We start from the raw sequence: 13,186 nt of genomic DNA on the forward strand, positions 1-13,186 counted from the left end.
TTTAATTTTTGACCATTTCAACAAAAAGTTGGCCAAAATAGGGATGCAGAGTTCAAAGTGCTTAAAGGGACACTTCACCCTTTTTGCAAAAAGATATATGTTAATGACGTTTAGGAGCTTTAGAACACTTTCCTGGGGGTCTTTATGTGTGTAATATGTGGTTTTAGATATTTTAGATTGTAGCAGTGAGCCTGTTGTCTCTGATGTCATGGACACTGGGCTCACTTCCTTCCTGGACTACATGTTGTCTCAGTAAGACAGCTCTCCCCCCTATCCACAAGGAGGAGCAGTGCACCAAAGAATTATGGGAATTGTAGTCCAGGAAGGTAGTGAGACCAGTGTCCATGACATCAGAGACAACAGGCTCACTGCTACAATCTAAAATATCTAAAACCACATATTACACACATAAAGACCCCCAGGAAAGTGAGCTAAAGCTTCTAAACGTCATTAACATATATTTTTTTGCAAAAAGGGTGAAGTGTCCCTTTAAGACTAGCATCACACTGCGTATACACTATTGTGAAACTTGCCATAGTGTAAAGTTACAGAATATGATCCAGCAGTATGATTAGTAAGCTACACAGCAGGGCAACTGTTTGGTCATGGTAGCTTAGCAACACCACTTGCACCACTGAATGATAATAATAAAATGAGACTCGGGGTCCCTAAACATTCAGTTGTTGTCCTGGCTGCTACACGAGGTGAGATGAACCAGTTGTCCTGGTACATGAGGTGAAATGAAAAGGGGAAAGAGAAGCCATGACAAAGTGGTAGAGCCAGGCCTGTCACAATGATTACGTCGTCTGATCGCAATTATTTGAGACAATCACAATTATTATTTGGCATAATCGTCATAATCGTTTCCATGTTGAAAAATGTTCCTACATTTTCATACATAGTGGATGCAATTTAATGAGGTCACTCAATATAAAGATTGTGCCATTAAAAATGATTAAGTATTAAGTATTACAATCGTGACAGCAAATCCTGTTCCTTGGAAAACAGTTTGTTCTGTAACAAGGCTCAAGGGCTATTTCCTCACAATGTTTCACAACAATATCTACAGTATCATTATTACCATGCTGAGATATGACTGACACACAGAGCGATGTGATGTGAGGGGGCGTCTTGTAATTGTTCACTTCCTCTCTCGCTCTCTCTATCTCCCTTTTTATCTCTCTCTCTCTCTCTTTCATTCAGACTAAACACTGGGTGTAACACGATCATCATGTATCTGTCAATATCACATAAAAGGCAAGTAGCACCTTCCTGTAACAAAACAATACAAATAAAAGTGAGGGGAACTGATGAGCTAATTGGAAGTGTAAATGCTGTTCTGGGCCTCTCCAAGCACACACATGGACTAGAGCCAGATGTATTAGAAAGTGCTCTACTCTTCTCATCGCTGCACGCTCACCAGCCAAGCTTGTAATGTGGCTTGTGAATAAAGAGCACACACTTCAACAACAAACAACATGCATAGCCTATTCTAAAGTGCTTTGGATAAAGGCGCTATATAAATGCACCATTTATTTAATTGTTTAACAACCACGCACAACAACAACCACGTGCTCTTTCATATATATTTTAAAGATTCGTTTTTTTGCTTTTCTGCCTTTATTGATAGTATCAAGGGGAGAGAGAGAATGGGAGAAACATGCAGCAAAGGTTGTCATGAACGGGATTCGAACACACAACGTGCTGTCAGGCAAAAGCCTATGTGCGGCATGCGCCTGGACAACTTGGCCAGCGGGCGCCCACTCTTTCATATATATTTTGAGCTAGATTTCACAATCTTCCTCTTTATGACCTTTTAGTCTATGACCATAACTTGGTCACCTTAACAGACCTCGGCAGTGTTACATTGCTAGACAACAGCTCAGATCCAAGTTTATTTTCTCGTCAGCTGCTGATATTAACAAACACTGCACTGGGGAATGAACTTGGTCCCATTTAGAATGTTTATGTTGTCTATTGTGAAAAGGTCTACAACAGTACTTGACTGATAGGTGATATAGAATTAACAGCACCACCATTTTTCTGGGGACAGTTAATCTATATCAATTTTGTACGTACTGTAGCATTACCACAAACTGTTATCGTCTGCTGCTGCTGCTGGCATTGAAGGAGCTCATAACTCTTATTTGAGGCTGTACGATGTTCATTTATGAGCCTTGTGCTACAGTCCATGAAAACCTCTTCGAAACCCATTGTGTAATTAGAAGGATGCATGGTTATCAATCTGAATATAATTTATACATCCTTACATCCTGGAAAAGCCCACTTTTTTTTACAACAACACTGTCACAACAACACTTCAGAACAATGGTTTGGCTGACTCCCAACCTTTTCTGGATCGGAGCCCACTTGAAAATCTTAGGAGTCTCTTTCGCAGGCCACCCATCAGATGGGTGCACCACGTGCGTTTTCTTTTTTGTAAATGCTTTTTTGTGGCTTTTGCCTTTATTTTATATTTTTTATGGAGGGACAGACAGTAGGCTGACAGGAAGGGGAGAGAGATGGGGGGAATACATGCAGTAAAGCCTGTCTGGATCGGGAGTCTGCCAGACTGGATTACCAGCCAAGGTGCCTGGACCACTGAGCCATGGCCCAGGCCGCCACATGTTTTTGAACGTTTGTTTGCATGTTTGTTTCAAAGATCAATTCGATCGATTGTGTGATCTTGGATCAATGGAACTCTAGTAACATACACTGTAGTATATTCACAATGAAATTATAAATGTCAAGGTTTTGAATAAAACATACAATGACATTTATAATTACTTGTTTTTATTAATGATGTATTACTAGTTTAATAGATCTTTGTGTTTTGCCCATTATTTGGGGGCCCACTTGCAATATCCTCACAGCCCAGAAGTGGACTACGGCCCACAGGTTGGGAATTCAGCTGAGTTGCGTTGCTAGGGAACAGCTTGGGTCCGAGTTTATTTCCTGTCAGCTACTGAGATTCACAAATACTGCAACAGGAAATAAACTCTGGCCCATTTAGAATATTTATGTTGTCAAGAGTGAAAAGCTCTTAGTTGTTAGTGTGGTAATGTGATCATTTATATAGATTTGTATAAATGAAAATGATCTATTTTCCATACAATGGTGGCTAATGTAGATGCCTCATAATCTTAAAGTCTACATATTATGATGTGCCCAGAATAGGGACCCTGCATGTGGTTAAAATCACCCTGTTTTCCCAGTCCAAACAACCGTTAAACAACCCAAAACATTGATAGCACATTGATTTTAGAATCGGACACTTTCCTCCAAAGTAATGGACTTAATAAATCCCTTTTCATTTGTTTGAGTAGATAATGAATATTTCAGTTATAGAGGGGGGTGGCTGTGGTGCACAAATCCATATGAACAGAAGTGCAGTGTTGCTGGTGATATGTGATGGCAGGCTCTATTTAAAAAAAAGACACAAAGACATTTTAGCTGCTCTGCTTTCTTCTGCTGTCACATCAGCATGATTTCAGCAGCGCAGCCAATACAAAACACACTCGCGTGGCGCGCGCCACGCACGCACGCACACACACACACACACCATCTTAACCACAGCCAACCCACTGGTGTTGTGAGCTAATATTGTGGTTCTAAAACTGACGTTTATGTCACGTTTACTTTTGCAGAATTCTTAATCTAATTCAGTACAAAGTCCTCTTTCCTCTAAAAATGCTCAACCTGCAATTACTACATGATAACATGCCAAAAGATAATGTCAGCAGAGTGAGGTTAAATCACTAACAGTCAAATGTAAAGAATTATGCATTTGCATTTAAACAAATCGGAAAAGCAAGTGTACCGTACTTTAAGTCCTATACTTAATCATACGATGAATAGTGAATATATATTTACGGTATAAGCTCTCAACGTGTTGCATCGCAAGCTTGTAGAATGGCTATTTTGCAAATTTTTGACACATTTTGAAAGATTTTTCTAAACTATTTTGAAATTGTGCTACAAATAGATGGGTTAAGGTGCTTAACAACCTTTTCTATCCTCAGGCATGCCCTGTGAAGTGCTTGCTCTGAAGTCAACTGCATGAGCATCACATCACACACTGTAAAGTTGTGTCTTTACTTCAATCCCATTTGAATTCCTTCTGACAGGCATGCTCCCCGAAGGAGCCATAAAAACACACGATCAAGCTCTGATGAACCAAATTTTAAATGGTGTGACTAAATGGTGTGTGTGCGTGCGTGCCTGCGTGACACTTGTATGTGTTTGTGAACACATGCATGTATGCGTATGTGCGTATGTGCATGTGAAGAATATATACACTAAGTGCTAAATTCTACACACCAGATTCCAGAGACCAGTCTATTCTGAGCTGCCACTTGCCTGCGTGTCTCACAGCCTGTCTCCCTGCTCACCTGTCTATCTCTCCCCACTCCTGTCTTGTCCCTGTCTAGCTCTCTATTTGCTCCTCTGTCTTCCTAGCTGTCTACCTGTTTGCCATGTATGTATGTCTCTAATTGTCTCCCTGTCCACCTGTATCTCCTCTCCTCTCCTCTCCTCTCCCTCTCTCCTGCTAGTGCTACTCGGCCACTGACTGTCTTAGTGAAGCCTGAGGGAAGGTTACATCACCTGGGTGTTAAAACGAAAGCAGCCCTCTGGGCCGGCTCACATTGTACGCCATTATATCTCCCCTGTAGAGGCCATACATTTACATGCATTTACATGTGTGTGCACAAAATGTCCATGCTTTTCATTTATTCAGGCACACAAACTCAGTAACAACTAATACGATCGGCTGAGCCCATATTGTATTTAAACCTATTTGAAAACAATGTTGTAAAGGAACTTCTATGGCTTACTGACAGTATGCACTGTGCACAAATATTTGGCACTGATCGGTCCTAGCCTCACATAGCGATACTAATATCACTGCGTGGATATTAGTCTCTCCCTCCCATGCATGCCTAAATAGACGTCAGTACGCCCCTACGTAGGCTGGTCAGCGGGTTCCCCCGACACTACACTACACTACACTACACTACACTACACTACACTACACTACACTACACTACACTACACTACACGCTCATGATGCTGTGAGTGAGAGCACAGCTTAACTAACATGGTATATTATGAAAATGTCCTATAGAGACAAGATATGCCATATAATGAAAGGAAGTCTGTTCTCCTGCTATTTTAATCATGTTCTGTACATGAATGATCTCCATGTTTTAAACCAGCATATTGTTAATGATGCGAAGCAATATGATATGAGGATCCCTCTACAACGTTTATTGTTTATTTACCGTTTGCACCAGGGCAGACAGTGTATGGATAGTTTCCCTGCAGCCAGTAAATGCAAATGTGTAATCCAATTGGGCAATTTTGCTGAGTGCACACTGCACGGCGGCCCTGGCACTGCAGTGACATTGGTGGGCTTCTCATCTTACTGCAGGTGGCTCAGGTTGACATCAAGTCACATTGATATTCAGATTGGCCATATGGCGCACATTTTCCACCGGCCAAACACTGAAAAGGCAAGAGTCAGGGACGTGTTGTGACGTCACGCCCAGCTCGGGAATTCAGACGCTGTCCTTCTCTTTATATGTATATGTAGGAGAGATCAGAGATCAGCATGTCAGACAGAAGGGCGAAAATTGTCCGTTTATTGCAATTGTGAATGACTGATTTAGCAGTTTGCTGTGTGTTTGGTATAATGGAAAATACACCAAGGATATTTGCTAAAATTGCTATCGTCTCTGGTTTTAGCCACTTAACCAAATTAACCCCAGCATCCCTATTCTGGTGTGAACATTTGGCAATAATTGCAGATACAGGCTCACAATGCGTTGTGATGCACTGTGAGCTTGTGGATCAGATATTTTCGGAAAAGTAATTTGGTGTAGAGGAAAATAATATAGGGGGGTTAGCATAGAAGTCGTAGCCCCTCCTATGTCCAGCTTGTCGTGTGGGTGCTCAAACTTGCCAAAATGCCGCAAATCATGAACACATTGTGTGCTCGCACATTCCCACTAGGCCGAGGAAAAATGCCACTAGAACATTTTCAACTCAGCCTCACGGTGGCATAACTGGCCAATTAGTGTTTTTACCTATCTGTGTACAACTTTGTATGCACACTCCCTAGAGGCCAAGGAAAAACCTTTGCCTGGAATTTTTCACATCTGCTCTTTATGGCGCCACCAGGAGGCCGACATATGTAAAACACATTTTCTAATATTACTCCTTCAGATTTTATCAAAATTTCACGCAAATCGGTACACATGCTCTCCATAGTCATGTGATCAAGACGGGTTTGTTTGATTTCTCATAATCCACATTGATTGGCAACGATTGGCTTCTAAAGTTTTCAGGAGTAGCCCGCTTTGTACAAATCGCCACAACTCTATGCATGCATATTCCCACTGACTAGGCTGAGGAAGAAATGTCACTCAAATCAGCATCATAGTGGCGCTACAACAGGCCAAGTCGCGTCACACACACACACACACACACACACACACACACACACACACACACACACACACACACACACACACACGTTTATATTACTCCTAAACATTTTGCCAAACATCACACACACTCCTATCCTCCTGGTGGAGAAGTTAAAAAGGCAGCAGCACCAGAGACGCATCAGGCATGTCAACAACACAAAGGTTAAATCAACTTAATGTTTTTCACACCGCCCAGCCACCCCCTCACACTTTGTGTAAACACTCAACGATTAGGCCCAAGGTCAACGCAACAAGCTGCTCGTGTTCCTGTTTAATATTCATAAGCGGAATGAATAATTCGTTCACAGCATGTTGTTTAACCTTAAAATGTACATTGGAATCTAACCTTTGGAAAGGTACTTTCCACCCCAAAACAGAGCTTATGCTATCCCTACATCTTGGACTGTATGTTATGTTTCTAAATAAAGGAACATGATTCTCCCTCATTCTCTCTTTCTCTCTCAATTCAAAGGAGCTTTATTGGCATGAGAAAACATACGTTTACATTGCCAACTCTCTCTCTCTCTCTAGAGAGAGACTTAAACTCCTGATGATGTAATCAAGGACCAAAATCTCTGAGTTGTGCCCTTTTCAGGTTCTATACCTGCTAGCACAGTGATGAAGTGGAGTTCATTCGGAATCTAAATAAAGGCCACAAATGGAATCCACACTGCATCACTTTTAGATTTGCTGTCAGTGAAGCAATTCCATATTTTGGTCTTGCTGACATTCTAAATTATATACTGTAAAGTTGGCTTCCAGCTTCATGGTAGAGCTGTTGATTTCTCGCCAGTATTGATTGAACTGCAGAGGTCATTTAGAATCAAACCCAAATTTAGTTTTAGGTTGGATTTTTTTTTCTCCTTTTAAAACCTGTTGCTTATTATGAGAGGGAAATGTGATCCTTGGCGGCCCCTGAGGGAGAAAAGTACAATAAAAAGTGGAACAGAGGGGAGTTGTTTTCTTTGCAATATGGGCTGACTCATATAATTACACTAACCAACAGCAGAACAAGATGAAACTGATTTGTTCATTACACCATATGGCCCATGAATAGGCCTCGATGTTTCCAAGAAAATCCTCACATACTGGATTATTGCGACATTACTCTATGTTTCCATATCATAATGGGTTACTCTAGGCTTGTGACTATTCTGCCCTACAAAGGCACTGTTGTAACTTTCAGTTAAGTAACTAAAAAGGTGTTAACACTTTATTCAAGGTTCTTCCTATGACACCTCATCTTCTATGTATAGCACATTTGAGTATATAAAGTGATTGAAGATCACATTTGCAGTAACTACAAAAACGGAATGAAAACCAAGGCATTGAAGTAATTTTTCTCGGTTTCATTACTTTGAATCTGAATCTTCTTCTCTTTTTTGCACTTAAGAGGCTTTGCAACAGATGTTATTGTAACTACAACAACTAACCTATATGATAATATACATACATAGCCTAATGCCAGTGGTTCTCAAAGTGGGGTCCGAGGAGAACCCCAGGGATGCTTGTCCAGGGGGTCCCCAGCATAATCAATATAACATACTAGTTTAACCACTTTAACTTAATATACGTTCGTTATTTGAAAATAGCCGATCTGCAAGCCGATCTGCAATGCAAGCTCGCAATTTAAAAAAACAAAAATGTTAACAACGCAAATCTTGTATGTTGTTCCCTGACACAAAATCTTGTCAAATGGGAGTCCGTGGCCAAATACATATCCGTTTGGGGGTCCTTGACATGGAACAGTTTGAAAGCTTCTGCATAATGCAATACATATACTTATTACGCTGTACACATGCATTGTGGGCTCCATATAGCCTATATTCTGAAAATAACTTATTGACCATGGCACTTCAGGGATTAAGTTTTCATGAGCTTCGCGACATGAGCTAATATTTGCCTTCCTCGCAAATCACTCTGATGGCAAAAAGAGGCTCAGTGCCACTGGAGTGCGATAGGCTATGAAATGAAACTGGCCATTGCCTGCAACACATGACACAATAACCTTCATAAATGTCAGCCGGTCCCTTTAAGGCACAGCCAGCTGCCCGCTTTATCAGCTTGCCATGATTAATCAATTCATAATGACCAAGACGTTTGAGCACGTCCACATGGTTTTCATTTGACATCAACCGAAGAGCTGCTACCTCTGTTCCAACAGGAAAGGCAGAACTGAAAGCAGATTGCCTGTGATCCAATAGCTGAACATATGAAATGAAACATTTTGAGACTGTTGATTAAACATGACAGGTCATTTTATATGCACCCCTCCATGCTCTAACCGTCTCTAACGTGTTAATTCCCCTTCCAAATAACAGCAGTGATATGACAATCATGAATTTCAATTTGTCATTGTATTGTATTGCAGGCTATATTGTATTGAATCCCTCCCGCCGCTAACACACACACGCACGCACACGTTTGCGCGCGCGGACGCACGCATTCTCCCCCGAGCCATTCGTCATAACTACAGTACATACAATGCAGCACTGCCAGAAATAAAAGGCGTTTGAATTATCGTGTCATATGCGTGATTTCCGCACTCTTTGAACAAAAGCCACAAAAAGCTGCTGGACAAGACCTATCTGTCAACTGTGAGCCGTAATCTTACTAAAATAATAGCCTACTAAATGTGACAATGACTCTTTCAATCATGTTGTCAAAATCCCATATAGCCTACCCTACAATATAGAAAAAGTTTTTTTTTTAATATATATATTAACAGTCGGGGCATATTATAGCCTATAAATCAAGGAGATTGTACTAGGGAGAACAGTGCAGTTATTGTACATGTCGTCTCAATCAACGGCTCAGATGGTTTACATTAGTGGAAATATGCAGCTTATCTTATCACCCCATTGTGTCACGGCGGACAGAAAGCGGAACAAATTGCCACATGTGATGTGGGTCATATCTGCCACTATAGGCTATACTCAGTCACACCAGCACCAAATAAAATAAACCTAAAGGCTATTTTGTTCCCCTAAAAGAGCCACAAACTATTAGTACAAAATAGCCTACTGGTTCATCATGTATAAAGTGCATACACAGCTTCTACCGCTCCAATATAGCGACGATTTCTAAGGCTATAGGAACCAATCTATTTAAATTATTAAGTCATATATCTCCCCAAAGACACAGCCTTTATATGTCTTGTTAAACGGTTATGCTGGGCTAATATCCTATAGGCTACACGCCATAAGAGATAAGGACAAGAGTCTGAGAGACTGATTCCCACCACCACCATGGCAGACAAGAAATATTACACGACAACACAACAATCGCGAAAGTATAGCCTATGCAAACTGACTTCCAAGTAGAATAATGTTTTGGGTTACATAACCACTTAAACCAGTGGTTCTCAACCAGTGGTCCGGGGACCACCCATGTGGTCCCTGAGGGGGTTCCAGGTGGTCCCCAGCTAAATGATGGAGTTGGTGACGAAATGGACCCTTATATATATATATATATATAACTCCTGATAGTACTGTCAACTCAAATGAAAACAAAATGGTTTCATTTTACTCTCTCAAGAGTGTTTTTTTTCTTCTTCTTTTCTTAAGCATCTTGCATTGCATAGAGGAGGGGGGATGTAAGTAATTGTAATTACCTCGCCGTGATTGACAGTCCGGCCCTGTGGGGTGTCCTCCGGTAAGAAATAAAGTTTGGAGCTGGACAGAAGTTGCTTGCTGGTCCTCTCCTCCCAGAGCAGCTGCAGCTCGGCGATGCAGACCGGCTCCCCTTCGGAGCAGCTCACCAAGAAGAAGTCTCCCAGGGACAAGATCCTCGCTCCGCCGTCAAGGTGGAAGCGGAAAGCCTTGTAGAAAATATAGGGTCCGTGCGAGCCGCAAGGTGAGCCTACCCACTGCGGAAAACAATAAAACACGTTAAAGTGAATAACGTTGTAGTCTAGTCTAATATACATCCCGTCAAACACACGCTATAAGCGAGCGCCTGATAAATTATGGGATATATTTTTGCATTATTTACTGGAATAAGTGACCGCAAAATATCTCGAACCGATGGATAAACCAAAACATGCGAGTCAGCGCATCCTTTCCATATAAGCAATTAGCGCGGATGCAGAAAACATGATACCCGCCGGTCAATATCCCTAAATAATATCACCCCGAAAGTTTCCCCATCTCATTTCAATGGATTATTCAGAATAAAAAACAAAAAAACGCAAAAACTACATTGCATTCAATCGATACAGTGCATGAAAACAATAGCGGGAATAGACCACAATATGCTAATAATAATAAAATAATACCGTGAGTGAGCCGGGCTCCATCGCGTCGTTCTGAATCGATTAAACTCTGAACATTCTCTCCAAACTTGTTGGCTTGAATGGCTCGCTGTGGGTCCTGGCAGATCACCGCGCCAGCGCACAGGCGAGCGGTCCCGCCGTCAATATGAGGCGGGTGGCATTCGGACACGGCGCGTCTAAAATGAGCGAAAATGACACCTAATATTTTCCCGGGGCGTTCGCTTTCGAGCGACTTATTTTGTTTCGTCGCCCGAGCCGTTTCGGATCATATTAAATTAGACGTTGTTCGGTCTGCGTGCCGACACCGCGAGCCGGTTACATAATCCGAACGCTTTAAAAAATCCAAACGTTTGAAAATCACGATTTCTCCTCCACTGTGTGATATATCCAGTTCTTATGCGTGTGAATTCAAGTGTCACATTTTTACCCGTTCAATTTAGAGTTTGTGCCGCTGTGATATCGACTATTATCTGTGTATGGCTCTGCCAGGACCTGTAACAAGGACGTGTGTGTGTGTGTGTGTGTGTGTGTGTGTGTGTGTGTGTGTGTGTGTGTGTGTGTGTGTGTGTGCGCGCGCGCGCGCAAAAGAACATTTCCTGCAGACCCGCAGAGATTCAGGGGCGCATGTCTTTCTATTTCTAGAATGCATGTTTCAATAACTGGATGAAATGGAAACGTTTTTACCCAGAAATGCCACTTCTGACATCTCTCGCAACAGAATCGCCGGTGGAACGACGGAAGAGCATTTAATCCTATAAGCGAATTACTTTTTAATATACAGAGCCGCGATAGACATTTTGATAACTGAATACATTTTTTTATTGGGCAAGATGAGATGATGTTTTTCTCGACACCGGCCATGTTCAAACATGAATGTAGGCTAAGCGATGTAATTGGTGATGACAAACCATGCGAGAGAGATTAGAATGGAGAATGGTTTGCTTGGCTGCTGGTGTCACGTTGCTACTTTCATTATTGCGGCACAGAAGCATGGGAGCCCTTTGAAGTTGATGGGGGACAGATTAGCTGCGTTTTGCATCGCTACACTGTAAAATCCTCAATATTAATAACTCTCTGACAGTGTACAAATTGAACCAAATTGACTCTGGGGTCCATTTGGTTCAATGTGTACACCCTCAGAGTTTAATTTACTCTTAGGATTTGACTGTGTAACATAATTTTCTAACAATAGATGATGGCACAGCACAGCACAGAACAAGATAACAGGCAGATCCATTCTGTATAACCTGTTCAGTGGCAGTAGTTTATTAAATAGGACAATGCATTATTAAACTGACATGACAAAATGACAAATGCAGAAGCAGTCAGTTGTTATATATAGGCTATAGTTATAGGAAACACTACAGCTATTGGATGTTGCAAAATTGATAACAAATAGGCTAACATTTAAAATAATTTAAATTGCATAACACACCACCAAAATGAATGGACCAAATTTATTTCAATTTAAGTTTCGGTCTGCAAGATGATTTCCACAAGCATAAAAAAGAACAATGACTTCGAGAGCCAGAGCTCAATCTTGAACAAATTAATCAAGATGGAGATGTCTATCGTATAGTGTGAGTGGATTTCTCTTCATCTGTGGATCACAGACAGATGACTTTAGCGAGTTGTGTTTTCACTCAATGCCTACTTATCCCCATCTGGTTGTATTTCGTGGCTGTCTGGGGGAAACCTTGTATGTCCAAAAACGGTTACATTTCAGGAAATGTCCCAATGGATGCAAAGTAGTTCATTTAATTTTCAGTGGTTCAATATAATAGGCTACAGACGGAACTTAACCATTTTCATTTTCGCTTTAAAATTGAAAAAAAAAGCAAAATAGCAAATCTACAAGCTCACAATGCATCACATTTTTACATGTTGTCAGCTTGTAGATCAGCTACGATTTACAAGAAAACACAACAGTGAAATATGGAGATACAAGGTTTCTGTCCGAGTGCAACGATTTGCACAGTTATGTCTTGACTCCAACAAACTGAAACGGCCCTCTGAATGAAACATCAAGAGCAGGAACAGCAACATCAATAACATATTTCTTGTTAGAGAAAAAACAAACCAACAACATTTTATACACAGACCTCTGTGCAGTGCAGGCCCCCAGTCTCGGCAGCCTCTATAAATTAGATTTATGGCAAATAGGTTTAAGTTTCACGACACTGAATAGGATCACAGGATAACAGTAACCTTTTGTGTTTGAGCTGTCAGGTAATTTACTTACTGTGAATTGCACCCCAACGACAGAGAGCGGCAGTGCATTTGGTTCTATTTTAACGGCTGACTGCCACTGCCTGAGCTTACAGGGGAAGACAAGTCAATTGGAGACATTTACCTGATGCCTTTATCCAGACAAGCTTGGAATGCATGTAGAGTTGAAGGAGCTTAAATAAGCAGACTGCCAATA

General features: G+C 41.3%; 1 protein-coding gene across 1 annotated transcript in view; it reads right to left on the minus strand.

Annotated features, from left to right (window-relative positions):
* Positions 1-10,827, minus strand: part of arid5b (AT-rich interaction domain 5B) — a 136,133-nt gene extending 125,306 nt beyond the window's left edge. The window contains exons 1-2 of the mRNA XM_080790072.1: positions 10,765-10,827; positions 10,102-10,356 (exon numbers count right to left, since the gene is read on the minus strand). Of these exons, the coding sequence (XP_080646198.1) occupies positions 10,102-10,356; positions 10,765-10,785 (276 nt within the window). The 5' untranslated portion in view covers positions 10,786-10,827. The remainder of the gene's footprint in view (positions 1-10,101; positions 10,357-10,764) is intronic.
* Between the last annotated feature and the right edge of the window lie 2,359 nt (positions 10,828-13,186).

Source organism: Protomyctophum bolini (assembly GCF_963924005.1).
Source record: "Protomyctophum bolini genome assembly, chromosome: 18".
NCBI classification, from domain to species: domain Eukaryota; kingdom Metazoa; phylum Chordata; class Actinopteri; order Myctophiformes; family Myctophidae; genus Protomyctophum; species Protomyctophum bolini.